Source organism: Delphinus delphis, chromosome 11 (assembly GCF_949987515.2).
Source record: "Delphinus delphis chromosome 11, mDelDel1.2, whole genome shotgun sequence".
NCBI classification, from domain to species: Eukaryota; Metazoa; Chordata; class Mammalia; order Artiodactyla; family Delphinidae; genus Delphinus; species Delphinus delphis.
This window is the reverse complement of record NC_082693.1, coordinates 30,244,953-30,272,653: the sequence shown is the minus strand read 5'-3', so window position 1 is coordinate 30,272,653 and position 27,701 is coordinate 30,244,953. Positions and strand designations below refer to the sequence as shown.

At 32.9% G+C, this 27,701-nt stretch overlaps 1 protein-coding gene across 4 annotated transcripts in view; it reads left to right on the top strand.

Moving 5' to 3' along the window:
- The first annotated feature begins 283 nt into the window (after window positions 1–283).
- The window catches only part of ABCD2 (ATP binding cassette subfamily D member 2), a 77,627-nt gene continuing 50,209 nt past the window's right edge, over window positions 284–27,701 (top strand). For 2 of the 4 annotated variants that reach the window (XM_060026163.1, XM_060026162.1), the window contains exons 1-6: window positions 284–1,375; window positions 2,884–3,064; window positions 16,146–16,261; window positions 19,006–19,174; window positions 19,904–19,998; window positions 23,475–23,620. In XM_060026163.1, coding sequence (XP_059882146.1) covers window positions 440–1,375; window positions 2,884–3,064; window positions 16,146–16,261; window positions 19,006–19,174; window positions 19,904–19,998; window positions 23,475–23,620 — 1,643 coding nt within the window. In that variant the 5' untranslated portion in view covers window positions 284–439. Of the gene's footprint in view, window positions 1,376–2,883; window positions 3,065–16,139; window positions 16,262–19,005; window positions 19,175–19,903; window positions 19,999–23,474; window positions 23,621–27,701 lie in introns of all 4 variants that reach the window. The other 2 variants (XM_060026161.1, XM_060026164.1) reach the window with 2 other exon arrangements.

The window sequence follows — 27,701 nt, the reverse complement described above, 5'->3', positions numbered from 1 at the left end:
TCAGTCGCTAGGGCAGGTTTTGTCGCCAGCAGCTGCCCTGATTCGACCTCTCCAAAAATAGACATTTAACTCTCTGAACTGTTTAAGGATGTAATTCGTTTTGCTCTCTCTTCATTTTCAAGGTTCAAAGGAAAGCGGCGAGGATTCCAGGGGTCCCGTCGCCCCTACAGCCAATGAGGGGCCTGAGAGGGAGGAGCTTGGGGCTGCTTGGTGCAGCTTGAGCTTCTGAGGGAATCATCCTCACTAGACGCAGTGGAGTCTGAGCTGTGCTGCATGTCACAGAACAAAATCTTAAAAAATAAAAACAAAAAACAGAAGAGGAGAAACGCTGCAGAGTATGGAACGCTATAGAACTTTCTGAAACATTTGCTTGGGATTCCCGGGGAGCATGATCTTTTAAAACCAATTCTTTCTGAAGCCGGTTTGGGTAACTGGGAAAATGATACATATGCTAAATGCAGCAGCTGATCGAGTGAAATGGACCAGATCGAGGACTGCTAAAAGGGCTGCCTGCGTGGTGGCTGCAGCATATGCTCTGAAAACCCTCTGTCCCATCATTGGCAAGCGTTTAAAGCAATCTGGCCACTGGAAGAAAAAAGAAGCTTACCCGGCTGCAGAGAATAGAGAAATACTGCATTGCACCGAGGCCACTTGTAAAAAACCTTCGCCTGGAGTGAATGCAGATTTTTTCAAACAGCTACTAGAACTTCGGAAAATTCTCTTCCCTAAACTTGTGACCACTGAGACAGGATGGCTCTGCCTCCACTCGGTAGCTCTAATCTCAAGAACCTTTCTGTCTATCTATGTAGCTGGTTTGGATGGAAAAATCGTGAAAAGCATTGTGGAAAAGAAGCCTCGGACTTTCATCATCAAATTAATCAAGTGGCTTATGATTGCCATCCCTGCCACCTTTGTCAACAGTGCAATAAGGTACCTAGAGGGCAAATTGGCCTTGGCCTTCAGAACTCGCCTAGTCGACCATGCCTATGAAACCTATTTTACAAATCAGACTTATTATAAGGTGATCAATATGGATGGGAGGCTGGCAAACCCTGACCAGTCTCTTACTGAGGATATTATGATGTTCTCTCAATCTGTGGCTCACTTGTATTCCAATCTGACCAAACCTATTTTAGATGTAATCCTGACTTCCTATACGCTCATCAAGACTGCTACATCCAGAGGAGCAAGCCCAATTGGGCCCACCCTTTTAGCAGGGCTTGTGGTATATGCCACTGCTAAAGTGTTAAAAGCCTGCTCTCCCAAATTTGGTAAATTGGTGGCTGAAGAAGCTCATAGGAAAGGCTATTTGCGGTATGTGCACTCCAGAATTATAGCCAATGTTGAAGAAATTGCCTTCTACAGAGGACATAAGGTAAGAAAGAAATTAAGGTGACGGGTGAAATGTGAGACTGTTCAAGCTGCCACTGCAGTGCTAGATACCATCTGTTGTACTGTTGATGGACCCACTTCTTTAGGGTTTTAGATTCTTATGACATTCAAACCTGTATTAAAATATATGCTTCATTACCCTTTTTAATCACAAGCTGTTAAAGAATTATATGTAGAGTGCAAACTTTTCTAAAGTTTCATGAAAATAACATTTTCAGCATTCTAAAACAGTCTACTTAGTCTCAGTTATCCAAATATGCTCAGAATTATCTCTAAAGCATTTTCTTAAAACTGAAATCCTAAGTAGATGGTCCTAGAACATTGAAGAAAATATATGTTTAGAAACTAAGTAAACATACTTCCACTGAGATGGAAAATTTAGGATGGTATTGTTTGTTTGTTTGTTTATCAAGAGAAAAAAAAAGTGCTTTCATATGAAAGACAGGTGTGACAGTTTTGCATGCCTGGTCCATGATGGAGTTCCTCAGTTCTAAGAAGTGCAGGAGAGTGGCTTACAAATGGCATTTCCATTACTCTTAATGTTCAGTACCATGTTTTGACACAAATTAAAAAAGGTAATGAAATGAAATTTTGTCTAGCTTAGAGGGAAAAGCTAAGATTAGAGATGAAGAGGCAAAAAGGAGCTCCAGAATGTTATTTTTAAATATTAAAGATTTTCAACATTAAGCAGGTCCCTTAAATAGTTAACCTGATTACATAAACTTGCAGTACATTAAAGACTTTTTAAGGTGATGCATTTGAAATCTTAATACAAATGACTTGGCAAATGAAATAGTAAGTTATTCTAAAGTTGAAATGGTATTATAATTAAAAAGCAGAATTATTTATTTTTGAAACATCATCAATAACAACAACAAAAAATTTTATAGTAGTACCAATCTGAAGAAGAAAATTTAAAGCAAATTTAGGACTTCTATTCCCACTTGAAAATTGGCTTATATGTTGTAGTAATCATATTTATGTCATTCTTGAATCACTGAGCTCAGTGATATAAATTATAGCATGTTATAGGCTTCTTGCATTTAAGACAAAACCCAGTAAATTGAGTTAATTCAAAAGTGGAGTCTAATTACACATATACATGTCTTGTGTTTATTTTCAGATATTTTTGCTATAATCAAAAAGGATAAGGTTCTAACTGTTTATTCATGTCTTATGGCATATCATTTAATTTTAACATCTTATACATATAAATTTGAAAACATAAGTATAAATCACTTGTATATATTTATATTTAACATTATATTTACTGAATATCGACATTTAAAAAATAATATAGGTGTGATTACAACTTAAGTAATGACTAATTCTGACATTAATCTGTATTTATTGGTTGTTAGAATCACAGATAATAGTATACTAAGTAAAACAAAATAGTATGTAATTATCTTTAAAGAAAGTCCTCAAACATACGTTATTTATTTTTATAGTTCATACTAGGTTAATTCTTATCTCTTTTTGTCTCCATAGGTAGAAATGAAGCAACTCCAGAAAAGTTACAAAGCTTTAGCAAATCAGATGAACCTCATTTTATCCAAACGTTTGTGGTACATTATGATAGAGCAGTTCTTGATGAAGTATGTTTGGAGCAGCAGTGGACTAATTATGGTGGCTCTACCTATTATCACCGCAACTGGCTTTGCAGATGGTGGTAATGGCATTTATGCTTAATATTAAATATATGTTTCTGATTATTTCTCTTTAAGGTGTCACTGCTGGAGTTATGTCAGTGAATTGTGTAGTCATCATTCTATAGTCCTTAATGGTCAGAAACAATGGCAGACTTTGCAACATCCAGTAATAAGACCAGCAATATGAAAGAAGTGACTCAAAAGACCTTTCCAGTTCTGTGATATTTCAGAAACCTCTGATGTAGTGTTTTTGGGAGATGATCTTGAGCAATTTTAATTATACGGCCTAATATAGAATGATTCTCTAGTTTACAGTTCAACTCAACACAAATCAATACCTTCAAAAGGAGTATAATAGAAAGTCTCCCCATGTGTTGTAAATTTCAGTCCTGCACATAGCATGCATTTAGTCTATAAATATTCTATAATTAGATCTGCCCTGATTTGTGATTTGAATAGTTGGTTGACTACATAAGACAACTAATAATACTGTTTCAGGGAGAGCTTCATGCCATGGAACAAGGTCTCCTCTACTTGTAGGTAATATAGAAAACCTCCTATTTGGTGGTATTGTGGGGATAGGGATTGTCAAGTTTCAGGGGTCTAATTCTATCCTACCACTGTCCCAGTGTTTTTTTTAATCAACATTTTTCATCCTTTGGAACAACTAAGAAAGATAAAGACAAGGAGGACAATATTAAAATGTTATGTAATACTTGAGATGGGAGTTTGGGTCTTAATTGGCAGGACAAAAGGGGATTAATTAAAGAAGCAGCATTTTCCTCTCTTTTTCCAAAGTAAAATATTCCCCCTCCTCTTTAAAAACCACTTGACCAAAATTGGTCTTAGTGTTGAAAGAGCTAGACAAAAACATGGACTTTGTGGTGAGACAGAGCTTTGCTCAAGTCTTTGCTTTCCCTCTTTCTGTCTGTATCCTTTTAGTCATGTTAATTAAACTGTCTAAACCTCAGTTTCCTCATCTGTAAAATGAGAATCAGAAAGGCTACTTCAGAGTGGGGTGGTGAGGATTTAGTAGAATAATGTATCAAGAGCATGTATCAAGAATATTGACATGGTGACAATTATTGCCTAGAAAACAAAAGGCAACACTAAGAAAAATGTAACAGAATTCACACTATTTTACAGTTATTTTTGGTGTAGAACTAAGTATTAATAGTTATTTGTTTGAAGTCATCCAATAAAAACAAGTAAAAAATTACATATGCTTTAATATTTTAAAACAGTGCTTTAATGCTTTACCAACTCTCACAAAAACACCTGTCAAATTTGAGTCATTCTTAACCTAAAATTGTTCATTTTGGTAAAGTAGGATTTGTCCATCCCTTGTGGTAAGTGCTATACATATACCAAATGTACTGTGCAACTCAAGTGTCTAATAGTGTATTTAGACCACTAGGAAAACTGAATTTTATCTGTTTATTTAATGTTTTCAAAATTTGTTTTAATCATTTTTAAAAGCTTCTATTGAAAAAGGCATTGTTAGTATTTTTAGATTTAATCCTTTCATAATGAAATAAAATAAATTGCTTTTTCAAAAGAGTATTAGAGAAAAAAACACAAAAATGTATGGTCTTAAGATTAGTTTTACTAAGAAATTTAACAAAATTGTCAGATATTCATAGTGAATATCTATCCATCAGTGTATGGATATTTTAAAAGTTTCATGTATAATGTATATTAGAAACTACCCCAGTGACAAAATTATAGTGGTGTTCTGTTAGCCTTTGGAAGAACCGGTCTTATTAGAAAACCCTGGAGTATTCAACATAGAACAGAGAAAATGCAGCTATTAATGGTGACAAATTAACCCCACAGAGACCAGTAAGAAGTAAACAATGTATGCAAACAATCTAACAATCTTCTGTAGGTGATGTAATAAGATATTTTAAAATAAATCCTACAAATCTTGAAAATACAATAGTAAATTAAAGAAACAGCGTTAAAATTTTAGATTGAAATTGTGATAATAATCACATTGATGCAAGTGAAAGAAAATAATTCTTAAAGCTTCTTTTCAAAAGAAAATTTTATAAAAAGAAAAGCAATGTAAGAATTTCATAGAAGAATAAAATGAATTCATATGATAATATTAAGAGAGTGTGTCTTGATATCTTCTATAATTTCTAAGGTTACTGTGTGTATGCTTATAATGTTCATATGTATGTATTTATGAAATATATTTGACTTATGATGACATACCACATGAAAACACTAAGTTATCATTTTACTCAGACAAAATAATTAAGTTTTTTTTTAGATAATGATATTATCTTTGAGGCTTTAGGTCTTGGAATTAAATACTATCTATCCTAATCTAGTCTTCAATCTTAATTTATACTTATGCCCTGAGTTGTCTCTTACATTAGAGATAAATTAAGCGCCTGATAGTACATATTTTAATGCAAAAATAGATGGGAAAAAATGGATGAATAAGAGGGATGGCAAAGAGGAAAGGGAGAAAAAGCAGAAAAGAGGAAAGAAAGAGAAGAGTAAAGGAAGAAACAGGCCACTGTTCAAATCTTGACTCTGCTATTTAGTAGTTATCCATCCTTAAGAAAGTTACAGAAACTTTATATGCCTCAGTTTTCCTTTCTTAACTATTGGAATAATAATATATATTTTACAGAATTGTTATGAAATTATAAATAATGTATTTCATGTGCCTTGAAACAGTCCATGGCAAATAGTAAGAATTTAGGTGGAAGCAACGGTTAATATTTATTACATTCTTACTATGCGGGCTCTGGTATCAGATTGCCTGGGTTCAAATGCTGGCTCTTTTGCTTATTGGGCTGTGACTTTGGACAAATCATTTAACCTTTTTGTGCTTCAGTTTCCCCATTTCCAAGATGGGGGAAATTATAGGAGGGTTGCTATGAAGATTAAGGAAGATTCCATGTGTAAAATTTATAGCAATGCCTGCATCATAGGAAATGCTCAATAGATGTTTGCTGGCCTGATCATTGTTAAAAGAGCAAGGCATTTGAAAGTGATTAGGAAGTTGGAGGTAAAGATGCAAATAGGAATAGCCTACATAAATTGTTTGAGAGGAGAAAAGAAAAACAGTTCTGGAGTAGATTGGTTACACCATCTAGCTACAACTTTAAGTAAAATCTTGTGGTAAGGACAGGATTATGTTTATATTCAACTTCACATTACAAAACTGCATATGGTATCATGTCATTTTCATGTCAGAAGCGGAGCTTACAGGTGATCTAGTCTGGAGCCCCAGGCATGCCTAAGATCACACAAATGGTTAGTGAAAGCACTAAGGATAGAAGACATTATGTAGTTCCTTGTGCTTTGCTTTTTTCCCCTTCACTATGCTGCCTCTATATTAGCTATATTAGAACTTATTCTATAAGGGACTTAACTTATTTGAGACCAAGTAATCATGGGAGCAAACGGTTGAAAAAGGCATTGAAATAGTTGATTTTGTATCATCTCTATTATCTGTATAGAGAACATTACCCCTTTATTTGCTTCATATTAAGAGAAAGACTGAAATTATGTGAAGAAAATAGTTACTTGGGAGCTATAATCTCAGTTGTTTAATGTTATAGGCCACTTCCACTTTTCTTCTCTTTATGTCAAGAGCAGTTCTGGGCAAGGCCAGGGAAAGCTACTTATAGGTCTCTCCTGCCAGACCTTATTACAGACACCTAACGAGTAGGGAAGAGAGCAGCTAAGCCACTGGCACTGCCAGTGTTGGTAATCTGCTAGTGTGAGGTGGCACATCAGAAGTAGCAACTGAGAGATACTGTTCTTAGGAATAGAGCTATATTCTACCCATCACCCTAGTAACATGGGTGATGTTTGTATTCTCAAAATGTACCTGCAACAAGATTCTATCCATAGCTCCTGCTGCATTAGTATGTCTCATATTCCTATGTCAAATTATTCGAATAAAATGTTATATTATAGGTCAGTTTAGATATGATTACTCTCCTGTCGACCAATAACAGTAATTATCAATATATATCAAAGACATACTTTTAGTTGTAAGTAGCTATGCATATATGTAGTTATGATTTTAAAGTATAACACATATCTCAACAAGACACAATCATTAGTGTACCACTCAACCAATTGTCACAAAGTTAAGACATATACATAATCACGACTCAGAAGAAATAGAACCTTACCTTCATCCCAGAAGCCTCCATACCCCTTCCCAGTCCTATCCTCATCATTAGCCCCCCACCCCAACTCCACTTACTCCTGCCCTTGCCATGCCACAGCAAAGATAATTATTTTACTGACCATTCATTAATATTTACTGGTTTTTTAATCTTCTATAAATAGTATCGTATAGTATGCATGAGCATTCTAGTCGCTCCACATCTTTGTCAATGTTTGACGTCAGTCTTTTTCGTTTAGGCATTTTTTTCAGCTTAGGCATATGGTGAGTGTATAGTGGTACTTTACTGTGGTCTTAGTTTTAACTTCTTTGATGACTAATAAGATTAAGCACTTTTTATTCATTTATTGGCCATTTGGATAGCTGTTCTTATGAAGTGCTGATAATTTTTAAAATTAATTTTAAATTAGCTTATCTGTTTTTTTCTTATTGATTTGTGAAAGCTGTTATGTATTCTGTAATAAGTCTTTTGTCAGACACACACACACAAAATCTCAAATATCTTTTCCCACTTGATTCTTCCTTTTTCAGTCTCCTAACAGTGTCCAAGAGAAGTTATCATTTTAATATAGTTCAATTTATCAATCATTTTCTTTGTGGTTAATGGTTTTATGTCCTGTTTAAGAAACATTTGTCTAACCCAAGGTCATAAAGGTACTCTCCAATTTTATCTTTTAGAAATTTATTGGTTTTTCTTTTCACATTGATATCATCAATCTATTTAGAGTTGATATTTATATATGGTATGAAGTAGGGTAAGGCTATAGTTTTTGCTGAGATTTGTCAAGATGACAAAGGTAAAATGTAAATGAAATTAAATAAACTCAGATTAGAAAAGCAAAGGATAAAAGTACAAAAGAATAGCCTACTTTTTTAACTTTTAAAAATTAATAGACTTAAACCTGAGTTATAAAATTCTTTCTCATCTTTTCAGTGAAATAGCAACAGATGTGACTGTTTCAGTACATACTTATTATTAGCAGTGATGAAAAGTAGCAGTAAAATGAGCAGATATGTTAACTATTAAATCCTTAAATGTGGAACTTTTGAAAAAATATTTTAAATATTTGGTGAGGAAAATGAAATATGTTTACCTAGGATACAAAATAGGCGAGTGCTTTAGGTCATGAATTTATATCTCTGACACTAAGGAATCTGGCCTTGTCATAGAAGTTATTTGCTTAATGTGTACATGACAAAATACTCTTGCACTGCTCTCAAACTACCTGCCAAAGAAAAACCAGTAGAATAAGTCAAATGAAGTCTTTCCAGAGCTATTTGTAATTTTGTTACAAATTTGTAATTTTGAAAGCATGGAGAAAACCCAGTAGATAATAGTCTGCCAAAGCAACATAGAAATTACCATGCCATACCAAACACCAGTCCATCTGTGCTAGTGTTATTTCTTTTTTGAATTTTATTTTATTTATTTTTATACAGTAGGTTCTTATTAGTTATCTGTTTTATACATATCAGTGTATACATTTCAATCCCAATCTCCCAATTCATCCCACCACAACCCCTGGGCTTTCCCCCCAGGGGAAAAGCCCATACGTTTGTTTGCTCATACGTTTGTTCTCTACACCTGTGTCTCTATTTCTGCCTTGCAAACTGGTTCGTCTGTACCATTTTTCTAGATTCCACATACATGCATTAATATACGATATTTGTTTCTCTTTTTTTGACTTGCTTCACTGTGTATGACAGTCTCTAGGTCCATCCATATCTCTACAAATGACCCATTTTCATTCCTTTGTGTGGCTGAGTAATATTCCATTGTATATGTGTACCACATCTTCTTTATCCATTCATCTATCAATGGGCATTTAGGTTGCTTCCGTGACCTGGCTATTGTAAATAGTGCTGCAGTGAACACTGGGGTGCATGTGTCTTTTTGAATTATGTTTTTTTCTGGGTATATGCCCAGTAGTGGGATTGCTGGGTCGTATGGTAGTTCTATTTTTAGTTTTTTAAGGAACCTCCATACTATTATCCATAGTGGCTGTATCAATTTATATTCCCACCAACAGTGCAAGAGGGTTCCCTTTTTTCCACACCCTCTCCAGCATTTATTGTTTGTAGATTTTTTGATGATGGCCATTCTAACCAGTGTGTGGTGATACCTCATTGTAGTTTCGATTTGCATTTCTCTAATTAGTGATGTTGAGCAGCTTTTCATGTGTCTCTTGGCCATCTGTATGTCTTGTTTAGAGAAATGTCTATTTAGGTCTTGTGCCCACTTTTTGATTGTGTTGTTTCTTTTTTTAATATTGAGCTGCATGAGCTGTTTGTATATTTTGGAGATTAATCCTTTGTCCATTGATTTGTTTGCAAATGTATTCTCCTATTCTGGGGGTTGTCTTTTTGTCTTGTTTATAGTTTCCTTTGCTGTGCAAAAGCTTTTAAGTTTCAGTAGGTCTCATTTGTTTATTTTTGTTTTTTATCCATTACTCTACGAGGTGGGTCAAAAAAGATCTTGTGTGATTTATGTCAAAGAGTGTTCTTCCTATGTTTTCCTCTAAGAGTTTTAGAGTGTCCGGTCTTACATTTACGTCTTTAATCCATTTTGAGTTTATTTTTGTGTATGGTGTTAGGAAGTGTTCTAGTTTCATTCTTTTACATGTAGCTGTCCAGTTTTCCAGGACCACTTATTAAAGAGACAGTCTTTTCTCCATTGTATATCCTTGCCTCCTTTGTCATAGATTAGTTGACCATAGGTGCGTGGTTTTATCTCTGGGCTTTCTATCCTGTTCCATTGATCTATATTTCTGTTTTTGTGCCAGTACCATATTGTCTTGATTACTGTAGCTTTGTAGTACAGTCTGATGTCAGGGAGCCTGATTCCTCCAACTCTGTTTTTCTTTCTGAAGATTGCTTTCACTATTGGGGATCTTCTGAATTTCCATACAAATTGTGAAATTTTTTGTTCTAGTTCTGTGAAAAATGCCACAGGTAATTTGATAGGGATTGTATTGAATCTGTAGGTTGCTTTGGGTAGTATAGTCATTTTCACAATATTGATTCTTCCAATCCAAGAACATGATATATCTCTCCATCTGTTTGTGTCATCTTTTTTTTAACACCTTTATTAGAGTATAATTGCTTTACAATGGTGTGTTAGTTTCTGCTTTAAAACAAAGTGAATCATCTACACATATACATATATCCCCATATCTCCTCCCTCTTGTGTCTACCTCCCACCCTCCTTATCCCACCCCTCTAGGTGGTCACAAAGCACGGAACTGATCTCCCTGTGCTATGCGGCTGCTTCCCACTAGCTATTTTACATTTGGTAGTGTATATATGTCCACTTTGATTTGTTTCATCAGTGTCTTATAGTTTTCTGAGTACAGGTCTTTACCTCCTTAGGTAGGTTTATTCCTAGGTATTTTATTCTTTTTGTTGCAATGGTGAATGGGATTGTTTCCTTAATTTCTCTTTCTGATCTTTCATTGTTAGTGTATAGGAATGCAAGAGATTTCTGTGTGCTAATTTTGTATCCTGCTACTTTACCAAATTCATTGATAAGCTCTAGTAGTTTTCTGGTGGCATCTTTAGGATTCTGTATGTATAATATCATGTCATCTGCAAACAGCGACAGTTTTGCTTCTTCTTTTCCAATTTGTATTTCTTTTTCTTCTCTGATTGCTGTGGCTAGGACTTCCAAAACTATGTTGAATAATAGTGGACATCCTTGTCTTTTTCCAGATCTTAGTGGAAATGCTTTCAGTTATTCACCATTGAGAATGATGTTTGCTGTGGGTTTGTCATATACGGCCTTTATTATGTTGAGGTAGGTTCCCTCTATGCCCACTTTCTAGAGAGTTTTTATCATAAATCGGTGTTGAATTATGTCAAAAGCTTTTTCTGCATCTATTGAGATGATCATACTGGTTTTATTCTTCAGTTTGTTAATATGGTGTATCACATTGATGGATTTGTGTATATTTAAGAATCCTTGCATTCCTGGGATAAATCTCACTTGATCATGGTGTATGATCCTTTTAATGTGTTTTTATATTCTGTTTGCTAGTATTTTTTTGAGGATTTTTGCATCTATATTCATCAGTGATATTGGTCTGTAATTTTCTTTTTTTGTAGTATCTCTGTCTGGTTTTGGTATCAGGGTGATGGTAGCCTCATAGAAGGAGATTGGGAGTGTTCCTTCCTCTGTAATTTTTGGAAGAGTTTGAGAAGGATGCTGTTAGCACTTCTCTAAATGTTTGATAGAATTCACATTTAAAGCCATCTGGTCCTGGACTTTCATTTGTTGGAAGATTTGTAATCATAGTTTCAGTTTCATTACTTGTGATTTGTCTGTTCATATTTTCTATTCCTTCCTGGTTCAGTCTTGGAAGGTTATACCTTTCTAGGAATTTGTCCATTTCTTCCATGTTGTCCATTTTATTGGCATAGGGTTGCTTGTAGTAGTCTCTTATGATGCTTTGTATTTCTGCGGTGTCCATTGTAATTTCTCCTTTTTCATTTCTAATTTTATTGATTTGAGTCCTCTCAGTCTTTTTCTTGATGAGTCTGGCTAAAGATTTATCAAGTGTGTTTATCTTCTCAAAGAACCAGCTTTTAGTTTTATTGATCTTTGCTATTGTTTTCTTTGTTTCTATTTCATTTATTTCTGATCTGATCTTTATGATTTCTTTCCTTCTCCTAACTTTGGGTTTTGTTTGTTCTTTCTCTAGTTCCTTTAGGTGTAAAGCTGATTGTTGATTTGAGATTTTTCTTGTTTCCCGAGGTAGGCTTGTATAGCTATAAACTTCCCTCTTAGAACTGCTTTTGCTGCATCCCATAGGTTTTGGATCATTGTATTTCCATTGTATTTTGTCTCTAGGTAGTTTTTGATTTCCTCTTTGATTTCTTCAGTGATCTCTTGATCATTTAGTAACATATTGTTTTGCCTCCTTGTGTTCGTGTTTTTTTACGATTTTTTCCCTGTAATTCATTTCTAATCTCATAGCATTGTGGTCAGAAAAGATGCTTGATATGATTTCAAATTTCTTAGATTTACCAAGGCTTGATTTTTGACCCAAAGTGTGATCTATCCTTGAGAATGTTCTGTGTGCACTTGAGAAGAAAGTGTAATCTGCTGTTTTCGGATGGAATGTCATAAATATCAATTAAAGCTATCTGGTCTATTGTGTCATTTAAAGCTTCTGTTTCCTTATTAATTTTCTGTATGGATGATCTGTCCATTGGTGTAAGTAAGGTGTTAAAGTCCCCCACTATTATTGTGTTACTGTTGATTTCCTCTCTTATAGCCATTAGCATTTGCCTTATGTATTGAGGTGCTCCTATTTTGGGTGCATTTATATTTATAATTGTTTTATCTTCTTTTTGGATTGGTCACTTGATCATTATGTAGTGTCCTTCCTTTTCTCTTATAACACTCTTTAATTTAAAGTCTATTTTATCTGATACGAGCATAGGTACTCAAACTTTCTTTTGATTACTATTTGCATGGGATATCTTTTTCCATCCCCTCACTTTCCATCTGTATGTGTCCCTACGTCTGAAGTGGGTCTCTTGTAGACAGCATATATATGGGTCTTGTTTTTGTATCCATTCAGTGAGCCTGTGTCCTTTGGTTGGAACTTTTAATCCATTCTCTTTTAAGGTAATTATCGATATGTATGTTCCTATTACCATTTTCTTAATTATATTGGGTTTGTTTTTGTAGGTCCTTTTCTCCTCTTGTGTTTTCTGCTTAGAGAAATTCCTTTAGCATTTGTTGTAGAGCTGGTTTGGTGGTGCTGAATTCTCTTAGCTTTTGCTTGTCTGTGAAGCTTTTGCTTTCTCCGTTAAATCTGAATGAGATCCTTGTCGGCTATAGTAGTCTTGGTCGTAGGTTCTTCCCTTTCATTACTTTAAATATATCATGCTACTCCCTCTGGCTTGTAGAGTTTCTGCTGAGAAATCAGCTGTTAACCTTATGGGAGTTCCCTTGTATGTTAGTTGTCATTTTTCCCTTGTTGCTTTTAATAATTTTTCGTTGTCTTTAATTTTTTTCAATTTGGTGACTATGTGTTCAGCATGTTTCTCCTTGGGTTTATCCTGACTGAGACTCTCTGTGCTTCCTGGACTCAGGTGGCTATTTCCTTTCCCATATTAGGGAAGTTTTCAACTATAATCTCTTCAAATATTTTCTCAGGTCCTTTCTCTCTCTCTTCTCCTTCTCAGACCCCTGTAATGCGAATGTTGTTGTGTTTAATGCTATCCCAGAGGTCTCTTAGGCTGTCCTCATTTCTTTTCATTCTTTTTTCTTTATTCTGTTCCATGGCGGTGAATTCCACCATTCTGTCTTCCAGGTAACTTATCTGTTCTTCTGCCTCAGTTATTCTGCTATTGATTCCTTCTAGTGTATTTTTCATTTCAGTTATTGTACTATTCATCTCTGTTTGTTTGTTCTTTAGTTCTTCTAGGTGTTTGTTCTTTAAATCTTCTAGGTCTTTGTTAAACATTTCTTGTACCTTCTCAATCTTTGCCTCCATTCTTTTTACGAGGTCCTGGATCATCTTCACTGTCATTATTCTGAATTCTTTTTCTGGTACGTTGCCTATCTCCACTTCATTTAATTGTTTTTCTGGCGTTTTATCTTGTTCCTTCATCTGGTACATAGTTGTTTGCCTTTTCATTTTGTCTGTCTTTCTGTGAGTGTGTTTTTTGTTTCACAAGCTGCAGTATTGTAGTTCTTTTCTTCTGATCAGTTTTATTTCTTCTTAACAGAGGCTATCAGTGAAAGCTATTATTCAAACTACTTTTAACCCAAATTCATAAAATCCCATAATTATTTTAGATCATCAGCCAGATTCTCTGAGCCAAAACTATTCTTAGCACTTTAACTGATACAGCAGTTACTATTTTGGTAGCTTGCAAGAATCCTTTGTTAATTTTTTGTGGCTATCTAAATTTTATCCCACATTTAAATGTGTTTAAGAATATCTACATTCTGTTCCCAGCCATTTTAGCCATTCAGGTCTTTCTCTCATCACTTATACTAACAGTCAAAGCCTTTCTTTTTTCATTCTTCAAGGAAACAGACTAACTTCAAGGGAACTAAAGATAGTTTTCTAGAGCAGTACTTAACTCTAGAACTGGGAGGTTCCCATGAACTCATGGTTTTTCTGATACACAAGTAAAATCAGTGCTTAACACCAACCCATACTGTAACTTGACCAGGTTATTATTCAATTGGCATTGCTTGAAATTTCCCTTCTTTGAGACATTGCTTATGCTGTACTTGTGATCTTTTAAAATTGTATGCAGTCTTCAAGGCCTCACTCCCAGTCTACTCCTCCATGAAGCATTTCTTGTCTCTTGCAGAGAAATTATTTTTGCATCCTTCAAATGTGTCATATTAACTCTCCTCATAGGCTGCCCTGCATTGTTATTTGGGAACTTGTCTTCTTTCTCCTATCAAACTGTAAGCTTCCTAAGGAAAGAATCTGAAAATTACATTTAATCCTTGCATATCCTGTAACACCTTGCCTAATTTCTTGTAAATCCTGCTGTTCAGTAAATATCTGCTGAGTGAATTTTACCTTATATTATGCATGGATCTCTTTCAAACTCAGCTGAGCTGTCTATGAGCAAGTAAAGGTGAAAGTATCCAGTAGTTATAGCAGGGCACATGTTAAATATTTGCATGTCATGGAGAAAAAAAAAAAACCTTTTCACTGAGATAAATCCAAGCAAAATAAATAGCAAAGTGGGCTCATGGCTATTTATATTATTCTAATTTCTTCATTAATTTACAGCTTTCAATTTAGAATTTTGGTGATAGTCCATAGAAAGACTGGATAGAGAATCAAACTGCTGCCAAGATTAAAGTAATGACCTGGAAAGAATAATTTTAAAGAATAATACTAAATGGAGTAGATAATAATAACAATAATAACAATAACACTTAGAGAAAGTAATAACACCTAACATTTAAGAGCAATTATTATAAACTATGGATTAGGCTAACACTTTGTTTACATTTCCCCTTTAAATCTCACAACAACCCTCTGAGATAGAATTGTTTGAGATAGTACTATTAATTCCCTCATTTACACATGAGGAAGTAGCATGGAGAAGATTAGTGGCTTGCTCTACTAACCTTACTACTTGCCAATAAGTAGTAGAGTCTGGACTCTAACCTAGTCTGACTTCTGGCTTTTAACCATAATTCTGCGTTGACAGTAATTTAGGATATTTATCTATCCATCCATCCATTCAATACACATTAAGGAGTATTGTGTTCTAGACACTCTGGTGAGTACTAGGAATAATGAATAAAATACAGTCTTGCCCCTTAAAGAACTTATAGTCCACTGGAAAAGCCAGACAAGTGTTTCCAGGGAAACCTGTACTAAAGAGTTAACTCTTTAAGAAAGAGCTTGGCAAAAAAGAAAGTATATTAAAGTCAGAAAATATTATATATGCAAATACCAGAGAGTAAGCAGAATATTGCATGGTTGGGGTGTTGCTAAACTGTAGGGTGAAAGTTGAAACAGGTAGACAGAGCTAGATTATGAGGGTCAGCTACTTTGCATTTCTATTAAAGAAATCACACTTGAAATATTTGCTTAGATTCTAGTTAATGGTATTTTATTGACTGAATCAGTAGTATTTTATTACCTAGCTCTAATAAGGGCAGGACGTTGACTTTGGTAAGGGTTGAAAGAATGCTAAATGAAAATAGTCTTAATTCCTATAGATTTAATTCTTCTAACTCTCCTTCTAGAAAAATAATAAGACAAAGGAAGATTTAAATAAAATCTGGTACAAACACTATTTTTTAAATAATTCATTAATTTCTAGGAAATTGCTGATACTAATGAAAAATTTTCATGCGGTTGTTTTAGTCACAGTCTCATAGTACAAAACACAACATTTAGTTACTTAAAAAATTCAACAGTTTTGTAATTTGCTTTTAGATCTAGAGGATGATCGAAAGCAAGCTATGGTTAGTGAGCGGACAGAAGCGTTTACCACTGCTCGAAATTTATTGGCCTCTGGAGCTGATGCTATTGAAAGGATTATGTCTTCATACAAAGAGGTACTTGCATTTCTTGTTATCAATTTGATTAAAATAAGATATATGGAAATCAAGCAAAAATGTAAATTACCACATATGTTTATTATTTTGGAAACATCTTTTCTCTACCAAAAATTGCTAAGAGTATAATCAAGATAAAGGACAACAACTCCCAAGTCTATTGCTGCTAATACCTTTCAGTTTTTATACTCTCAATTGTCAACTCCTTTTTCTGTCTATAGTATGACATATTTGCTCTTAAATTTTACTAAAATGTCCTTTGGTATGGATTTTGGAGCCAGAGTGCCTAAATCTAAATTCTTGCTGCAGTATTTACAAATTATATGAACTTGACCTGTTTGTGTCTGTTTCTTCATCTGTAAAATGGGGATAATGATAGTGATGACTTTGTAGAGTTGTTTTGATAGTAAGCACTTTAATAAGTGTTAGCCAATAATATTACTTATATACCTTGCAAACTTTTACTTATACTTCAGGATAAGTCAAGCCTTACCAACCATGTATAAAAAACCCTTTTGTGATTCTACTTTCTTTCTGACTTCCCTGCAGAGTCTGGGTCTTCCTCCTCTGTGTTCATAGTACATCTGGTGCTTTATTTACCACATATAATTATCTGTCTTTTGCATAAGACGCTGAGTGGAAAGCAGGAACTATCTTATTCATCTTTACATTCCTAATATCTATTTTAATGCTTGGAATATTGTATATGGTCAGTAAATATTTGCTGAGAGAATGGTAATAAGACCTACAGATAGCACAGGGTTAAGATTAAAAATCACTTTATTCAATTCAGATATTAAATAATATTCCCATGGACAGTCATTCTCACTATTAATTACTCTTGTGGCTTTTGTATCAATATAAATTGCCAGAGCATCATTATAAATTTAGCTACCTATTAAATTATCCTTGAATAAATTATATAAGATAGTTGCAAAGTTTGTGATTTGCTGACAAAACTTTTCAATCTCATTTAACAACTGATTTGTTGAATTGGGTTTTTTTAAAAAAGGTAAAACCAGTTGTTTAGGGCCACAAAGCAAGACAACTCAATTAAAACTTTTTTTCAAATAGTAATTTTGATAATCTGGAGACACAGTTTTGGGGATAGCTTTTTCAGCTAATAAATTACTTATTATTAAAGTTAAATGAGAAATCAAAATTTTTATATATCTCACATTCAATTCATTTTGCCTGTATGTACATTGAATCATAGAACTTTTACTTCTAAAGAATCTTATTACTCCTGTGAAAGCACATGAAAGCATCATGGATTCTCCACTAGCTCTAGAGGGAACAAGGTTTCTTTTTAGACAAACCCCCTTGTCTTATATCCCAAAGTAATTTGTCCACAGTCACATTCTCATTTCTTTTTTTTTTTTGACACTCTTTGCCCATTCATCCCTGCATCCTGGTCTACTAACTCAATGCCTCCTGCCTTTCTTTAATTGACCTCCACATTTGTTTCAGACTTTTTTAATGCAACTATATTTACTTAGGTTTCTTTTGGATCCATATTTTGTTAATCCTTAGTTCTGATTTCCTCTACTTGGGAACTCAAGAGATTCTTCTAGATAACAGTTTAGAAATTATCCTATATAATAGCTATAACATTAATATATAGAAATGAAATACTAATCTAATTATAGACCTCTCACACAGTAGAGACATGTGGTAGAAAGCTTTTAACAATAATACCTGCTCATTCACTGTTTAAGTTTTGCACACACAAAAATCTTACACAATGTTGGTAATGTATTAGTCCATAGTTTATTGTTTAAGAGACATTTATTAGTGACATGCCTTGCTTATTGATACCAATTTCCTACTAAACAGTTCTGTAAGGGAATGGTTTTTGTTGCTTCCTTTTCACTGAGAAAGATGGTCTTGACAGGCCATGAGTCACCTTTCAGATGAGTCACCTTGATAACAAGGTGTTCTTTTAATAGAAAAGCAGCAGAGATTCAACCTAAATTGGACAACTGGCAGAATAGGAGCAATATACCACTCTATTGAGCCTTTTGAACTAAAGCAGAGATTTATCTCATCTAGAAAAAAAGTCATATTTAATATTTTTCTTTGGGCATATAAATCATGTTTGGCTTGAAAAGAAGCTGAATTTTGTGGGATTTGGACTGAAAAGGATTTAAAGCTTTTCACTGAGCTCACGCCCAATATTGGTATCCACTAGCAGGGGTATTTTCTCTGGCTAAACTTAGGAATTTTGACAATCAGTTTGACTAAGAAATGTCATTTCATAATAAGAAAAATATGCATTTTTCTTCTATTTAAAATCTATTTTTAATTGAAAAAAGATATCAAAATAAAGAATCATTATTTCACTGAATGGATTTAAGCTTTTCACAAAACTTCTAATTTCTGGAAATCAAATTTTCTTGCAAACAGGGGCCAAATCAGAAAATTGATTGAAAGATTTTTAAGTCTCTAATAATAACTAATAATAACTAATATTCTGAAGTCTTTACATTTCACTTTGAACCCTGACTTGAATGAATAATTTTTATGTGTTTTTTAATTCCAATCAAACTTAAGCTGTCAACTTGCTATGCTGCTTTCTTGGTAAGTTTTTTAGTGTTACTGGCTTTAGTTATCAGATGTACTATCTACTTTTCAAGTATAATAAAATAGGATCTTTAACATTAAATCAAGAAGCTTATATGATTGCATATTTGTTTAAAAGTCTGTCTTGAGTATACTGTTTTATCTCCCTATGTTGGTTTTAGATAACTGAATTAGCAGGCTATACTGCTCGAGTATACAACATGTTTTGGGTCTTTGATGAAGTAAAAAGAGGCATTTATAAGAGAACTGCTGTCTTGCAAGAGTCTGAAAACCATAGCAAGAGTGGAGTTAACATAGAATTACCCCTCAGTGAGACATTGGAAATCAAAGGTATTAAACTCAAATGTTTTTATATTTTTTCTATATTTAAATGTTTATCAACAGAACCAAAGTTTTTTAGAAGATAGCTTTGAACAGATGTAAGGAACCAACATTTAGTTATTTAAACAGTTATTCCTAAAGTTAGTGCTGCATTTTGAGAAGTAGTGACTAATGTTACCATAAAAAATATTATGCTACTTTTATTTAGGACAAAATGTCTAGAATTATTTTTAGAAACTGCACATATGGCAAAATGAATTGTTTGCATTTAAAATTCAAATAACAGAATTAGAGCTAATGTCATACTGTTCTCCATCATTCTGTCATTTGGTTTGGTTATTATAGTTTTAAAAATTATAGTTTTCTATGTCTTAATTTCCTTTTTACAACTGTTTTTTTTCTATAGGAAAGTTTAATTGAGAGAAATAAGTAGTTATAAACAGTGTGGCTGGGTTATACCAGATAGAGTTTAGCTTTGCTCTCATTATGATATTAACATCATATTACAGTAAAATAATATTTCTGAGAAAGATTTTCCAAATAGATATGTCAAAATGTGCAAATTTACATTAGACTTTCTTTAGATATAGATATCTATATTTACATTTATTTCTATGATTCATTAATGTGAATTATCTTTATAGTGAATTTATCTGTTATGCTACATTATACTTTAAGTTATTTAATTAGCAATAACACATGATAGCTTTTGAAACTAAACTCTTCCTTAACTTATAGGAAAAGTTATTGATGTGGATCATGGAATTATTTGTGAAAATGTTCCCATAATTACACCAACGGGAGAAGTGGTGGCTTCCAAGCTAAAGTTCAAAGTAAGATGATATTCAAGAATCTTCTGATTGTTGCGAACACAATAATACAAAACAACTCAGAATTCATGTACTTTATATTAAATACTTGGAGGAGCATATGGAAAGGAGGGGAAATCGAGAAAGGTATGCATAGAGGCTCAATTACAGAAGCAGTGACTTCCTCAGAAAGCAGAGAGAAAGAAAAATTTGATTTCTACCGCTTTATGGCCTGGTTGAAAATCAAAATTAGAGTACACTGAGAACATGTACAAAGTAACTTTTGGGAACAATAGGAAATTTCTTCAGAAATTAATATCTGGAAATACATTTTATTTTTTTTCCTTATAGGAGTTACTCAAAAAATACAAGCCTATATTGTTATATATTTACTAAAATATGAGAGAAGTCATCAGCAAGTTTATATTCTCTAAATTTAATTTATATTTTCAATAATCACATCTTCTATTAGGAAAAAATGATCAGAAGATTCATGAATTGGAATTTAGCTTTTAATTCTGTTGAGAATAATAGTTATTTTTTATTTAATACTCTGTCTTGATTACAAAAACTAAGGTGCAAAAATAGCTAATAAATCTGAGACCCTGATTTAAAGTATTGTAAAATTCAAACACACATTTTGGAATTCAAGTACAAAATAATTTGCTGATAAGTATAATGGAGTTATCTGTGCTTAGTTCAAACAATGACATGATTGGACTTGATAACAGAATTAGAAACATGACCCTATATGTGCATTTAATGATTTTAATATGGACCTTAGCCTAGGTTTAATTATTAAAGATATATTTGAAAATGCATAAGCCTGCTGGAAGAGGATGAGAAGTACTGAAAAGGGAGAAATTCTGTGTTAATAAACGTAAGAGAAATTGTATTTTAACTACAATTTGGTTGGGCTCTATTTTTCCATTAATGGACCTGTAGAGTAGCAATAAGGTGCTAATGATGCAGCATAATCTTAAGTAGATTTAAAATAAAGCCTTTGAAGAGGCCTACATGGGATATTTAACTATTTGCTAATACTTTAGCAATTTTTAATGTATGATTTTGTATAGAGGTTTTTCATCAGGTTAGGTTTCATAATATCAATTCTTGTTGCTCCATTTATTAAATAGAGGAAGAGTCTTGAATTCTGCCACCTACTAACTAAATACATTATTGTGGACACATAACACTCTTTCTGTGAAAAAATTCAGAGCTCAGTATATTTTTATATAAAATGAATTTTAAAATACTTAATCTAGTGAAAGTGTCATAAATTTTGAGGTTCTACAAAGGTATATGTTAATATAGTATACTTTTATGATAATTATTTATTTCTGAGTCAGACAGGGAGTTTTATTTAAAGTCTCAGGTCCCCAAAGTATAATACAAAATTTTGTTTCCTCTGCATGGATTGATAAATAAACAGGTTTCTAGAGGAAAACATTCTCATTCTTATGTTAGCCTTTTGGAATTAAAAAACCATTTGGAGAAGAAAATTTCAGTAAATGTGGGAATTCTTTTGCCTCACACTGTTTACTAAACATCAGAGAACTTATGCTAAAAAATAATATGAATGTAGAAAAGTCTTCTATTATGACTCAAAATGTGTTAAATTTCTGAGAATTCCTAGTAGAGAATGACCCTATTAAATATTTTGTTTATATACCTTTTCCATGGCACATACCTTTAAAAAATCATTTGAAAAGTGTTTATGCTTCTATAAAATTAAACTTTCTTAATCCTCTCTCTACTGAAAGAGCAGAGCAAATCACAAAACCCTTTCTGGGTTCTTCCCAGGATTTTTTTTAACTTTATTCTATTAAAATGGCATTTCAGTTTGCCTACAATTAGGGAGAAAAAATATCTGTGGTCAGATTTTAGAGACTCAAGCTTGCACCTGTCTTATGTCCTTGTGGTAGCTATCTTTATTGCCTGGAATGCTCTTCCACCACATCTTACTTGTTGCTTCTTGTCACCAGGCTAAGGCAAAATGGTATCTCCTCAAAGAGGACTTTCCTGACCACCTAATCAAAAGAAGCCCCCTTCCCCTGCCAACCTCACAATGCCACCATCTTTCCCTAACACATCTTCCGTTTTTGCTATCATAATAGCATTTACGACTAGTTAATTTTTTGTTCATGTGTTTATTGCCATCTTTGCCATTGAAATGTAAGCTCCATAAGAACAGGGACTTTGTCTTGAGCAGCACTGTAACTTCTGTGCCTAGAAGAATGTCAAGCACATTTAGATATTCAATCAATGTTTGCCAAGGAAATGACTAATTACTTAGAATATAAATCTGAACCATTTTTGCTTTACATATATTTATTACATACATTCTTAGTTCTTTTATCTAACCTTCATATCAAGCTTTTTTTCCTTCCCTTCCTCCCTCCCCCGCTTCCTCTCCCTACCACCTTCTTTCAGCAAAAATATTTTAGCTTATGTTATACACGGCAAATGAGTAATGGATATACATGGATATGGTTCCTTATACTGACATAATACAAGTAATATAATGCTCTTTCACCTTTGAGTTTTCAACATAATGTATTCTACATCATGGACCTTAGATATATGTATCTAATACTGTACAAAGCTATATATACAGGCATACTGTAAATTTCTGCCTCTTGTACTTTCATACTATATTCATTATTTAGTCACTGATTATAAAATATCATTTGTTCTTAGAAGTAAATCAGAGTTTTAAATAATGTTCCTTTTTCTTGACCCTTACAATACCTTTAAGATAGCACATTGACAACTTCCTGATCCTATTGGGTGGAATAAGAAGTCATGAAATTTAACTGTTTAAATGATAAATAAGCTGAAAGATTCTAAGAGAATCATCCAATCAACAATCAATAAATAGCTTAATTCATCCCTAGACATAAGACTAAATTACAGTCTTCTTGCTTGTCTCTGTCTTAATTTCATAAATGTATTTTCTCCATCTGTGAATAAACCAAAATTAGAATCATTTTATGTCTCTCATTATGGGCTTTTGTAATTTCTGTAACATTTCAGACTACTGAATTAAACAACCCAGCTGACTTGTAGAACTCCAACTTACAAATACAACAAAGTTGTATCTTAATTGAAGTAAATTTAATCAAATATTAATATAAATAAAATAAATTCAATCTATTTTAATTTAAATTAAATTTTTCCAATTTCTTATTTCCACGTGGTTATGTTCCTATGTATTTGTGTAGTATGTGATGGCAAGACCTCAATGAAAATTTTGGGAAGTCAGTGCTCATTTGAAGAAGATCCATTTCTTTGGAATTGGATTATTTTGTGATGCTTTTAGCGTCAGAGCATAGTCAAAAGCCAGATTTGATGGTCTCAATCCTGATATATTTTTCTTTGATTCCTTGCCCATCCTAGGTTATCATGTGTTTGAAAGTTTAAAAACAAATCCCTTTTAAATGCTGCCAAATGAAACCATTTTTACATATTGTAATTTCTAATTTTATTTCTTATGTTAGGTAGAAGAAGGAATGCATCTTTTGATAACTGGTCCCAATGGTTGTGGGAAAAGTTCTCTCTTCAGAATTTTAAGTGGGCTCTGGCCTGTGTATGAAGGAATCCTATATAAACCACCTCCACAACATATGTTCTATATTCCACAAAGGTAGGTAAAGTTTCTTATATCACAATGAACAATTTCCTTTTACTTTTGAATTATCTTGATTCCTTAAGCTCTTCTGTAGGTAATCTTTAAGCATGTTTTTATTGAGAGATGCAATTAAGGAAATAAAAATTATCCTAAAAGTTTTATTACTGCTTTGATTATAATAGTTTCCAGGATAATAACAATTCTTTTCATTTTCACATCATTGTAATGAACATTCAAAGACTATAGATGTTAGTCTAAAGGAGTAGCAGGCTAGTCCAAAGAGTAAGTATATTGCCTTAGATGTCAGATTATCTCTTCTCACAAAAAAATTAATAGTTCTTGGATAGTATAGTAGTCTTTCCATCAGGCTGCATATGTTCATATGTTCTAAAATTGTTCAATTATGTTTTAAGAGCCTCTGTGAAATAATCTTTATCACAATTCTGTTATATAATTAATTAATGATTTGAAACTACCTTAATTAAAAATATTTTACTCTAATAATGAGGGTAAAAGTAAGCATAGAAATATTTAAAAGGAACATTTTTCTTCTGAAGTTTTAAACTATCTGCCTTCATAACAATTTACAGATGTCTAAACAGAAAGTTATACTTGAAAATTTGGAATATTCATTGTGGGTGAGAGAAAATTAAATTTAAATAAAATTAAAATTAAATTCATCTGACCCAGTAATTTTTCCATCTGTCATCACCCTGGGTTAGGTCGACATCACAACAGTACTCCTACTGTGTTAGAGGACTATTCTGTGGAACGTAGTAGAGCACCTATGCTGAAATTATATTACAAGAGCAAATATAAAAGTTACATCAAGTATGATGCCATCACATCTCTCTTCCTCTTCTTCCTTTGTTAGAAAGTGTTTGTACAGTCCTGCCCAATGGACTAATTTTTAGATCATATGTTGTAATTATGCAGATGAGGCTTTGTGGGGTTTTTTCTTTAAAGTAAGACCTATCAGAGTAGTAGGAAACTATCTGAAGTGTAGAAGGATGAAGAACTGTATTGGCAGTAAAAAAATATTGGATGTGAGCAGTGCTATGAATACTTATATTTAACACAAAATAGATAACAGACAGCAGAATCACTGTCTCTTTCTGTCTGTGCTTTAGAATACTTTTGGGAAATGTTCTGGATCTGAAAACTAAATAATACTGCCAAAGTTTAAGTTTCAGACATTAATGCATTAAGTAGACCGATTTTAATTTCTTATTTAGGTTTTAAAGCATAGAATCATGAGGAAAATATTCTGTTACATCATAGAATCTACTCTTTTAATGCAGATAAAATTGTATACATAAATTTTATATTTTTCACTATTTTAGATTTCATTTATAATATAGATACAGTTCTTAAATATAGCTATACCCTGAGCAATAAAAGACATTTCTCAGACTTAAGAAAGTGCATTATCAGCAAAGCTAGCCTTCAGAGATGAAGGAGAAATATTTTCCCAGACAAATAAAAGCTGAGGGAATTCATGTTCATTAGACATGCCTTACAAGAAATGCTGAAAGGAATTCTTCAAATTGAAATGAAAGGCTGCTAATTAGTAACAGGAAAACATATGAAAATATACAACCCTGGTAAATGTAAATATATAGTCAAATTCATAATACTCTAATACTGTATTATGGTGGTGTGTTAACCATCTAACTCTTAGTATAAAGGTTAAAGGACAAGAGTATTAAAATAACTATAGTACAATTTATTAATGAATACACAATATAAAAAGAGGAAAATTATGACATTAAAAACATAAAAGGGGGAGAGTAAAACTTGCAAGAAGTTTTATATATGCCTCATAGGAACCAGAAAGCAAAAACCTACAGTAGATTCACAATAGATAAAGAGAAGGAAATCAGAGCATACCACTACAGAAAATCACCAATTCACAAAGGAAGGCTACATGAGAGGAAGAAAGGAACAAGAGACAAAACAACCAGAAAACAATAAGATGACATTAGTAAATCCTTACCTGTCAATAACTAGTCTAAATGTAAATATATTGACTTCTCCAATCAAAAGACATAGAATGGCTGGATGGATGAAAAAAAAGACCCAACTTATTTGCATTATAAGACATTATAAGACACTCATTTCAGCTTTAAAGACACACATAGACTGAAAGTGAAAGGATGGAAAAAGTTATTCCATCTAAATGGAAACCAAAAGAGAGCAGGGATAATTATACTTATATCAGAAAAATTAGATTTTAAGCCAAAATTGCTAAAAAGAGACAAAGAAGGTCATTATATAATAAAAATGGGGTCAATTCATCAAGAAGACATAACAGTTGTAATATATGTACACTCAACATCAGAGCACCTTAATATATTAAGCAAATACTAGCAGATCTGAAGGGAGATAGACAGCAATAAATTAATAGTCAGGGACTTCACTGCCCCACTTTCAACAGTGGGTAGATCATCCAGACAGAAAATCAACAGGGAAATATTGGACTTGAACCAATATTTAGACCAAATGGATTTAGTAGACATATACAGACATTCCATCCTATGGCAGCAGAATACACTTCTTCTCAATCATGCCCGGAACATTCTCTAAGAATATTATATGATAGGACACAAAATAAGTCTTAGCAAATTTAAGAAGATTGAAATCATACCAAGTATTTTTCCCATTGTAACAACATGAAACTTGCAATCAATAACAGGAGGAAAGCTGAAAATTTTACAAATAGTGGAAATTAAACAACACACTCTTGAGCAACCAGTGGATCAAAGAAGAAATCAAAAAAGAAATTAAAATATCTTGAAAGAAATGAAAATGGAAATACAGTATATGAAAACCTATCTGATGCGGCAACAGCAGTTCTAAAAGGGATATTTATAGCAATAAGTTAAGAAAAAAAGAGATCTCAAGTAACTAACTTTACATCTCAAAGGAACTAGAAAAAGAAGAACAAATAAAGTCCAAAGTTTGCAGAAGGAAGGAAATAATAAAGAGAAGAGCAGAAATAAATGAAATAGAAACCAGAAGACCAATAGAAAAGATTGATAAAACTAAGAACTGATTATTTGTAAAGATAATATTGATGAGCCTTTAGCCTATCCCTGGGATGCAAAGATGGTTTAACATTGCAAATCAATAAATATGATACACCACATTAATAGAATGAAAAACAAATATCATATGATCATCTCAATAGATGCTGAAAAAGCATTTGACAAAATGCAATATCCTTTCATAATATTAACTCTCAACAAACTGGATCTAGAAGGAACATACTTCAACATAATAATGGCCACATTTGACAAACTCAGAGTTAATATCGCATTCAATGGTGAAAGAATGAAAGCTCTCCCTCTAAGATCAGGAACAAGACAAGGGTGCCCACTCTGAACATTCTCATTCAACAAAGTACTGGAAATCTTAGATAGAGCAATCAGACAAGACAAAGAAATAGAGATATTCAAACCAGAAGGGAAGAAGTAGAATTGTCTTTGCAGGTAATATGATCTTTCATGTAGAAAATCCTAAAGACTTAACCAAAAACATTTAGAAAAAAATCAATGAATTCAGTCAAGTTGAAGGATACAAAATCAACATACAGAAATCAATTGTGTTTCTATACACTAACTACAAACTATCTGAAAAGAAATAAAGAAAAACTATTCCATTTACCATAGCATCAAAAACAATAAAGTATTTAAGAATAAATTTAACCAAGGAAGTGAAAGACCTATACACTGAAAACTATAAGACTTTGAGGAAAGAAAGACTTTGAGGAAAGAAACTAAAGAAGACACAAACAATTGGAAAGATATCCCATATTCATGGATTGAAATAATTAATATTATTAAAATGTCCATACTGCACTAAGCCATCTATAGATTCAATGCAATTCTTATCAAAATTCAATGGCATTTTCCACAGAAATAGAAAAAACCATCCTAAAATTTTTGTGGAAGTACAAAAGACCCTGAATAGTCAAAGCAATCATGAAAAAGAAGAACATGGTTGGAGGCATCACACTTCTTGTTTTCAAACTCTGTTACAAAGCTATAGTCATCAAAACAGTATGGTACTAGTATAAAAATAGACATAAACCAAT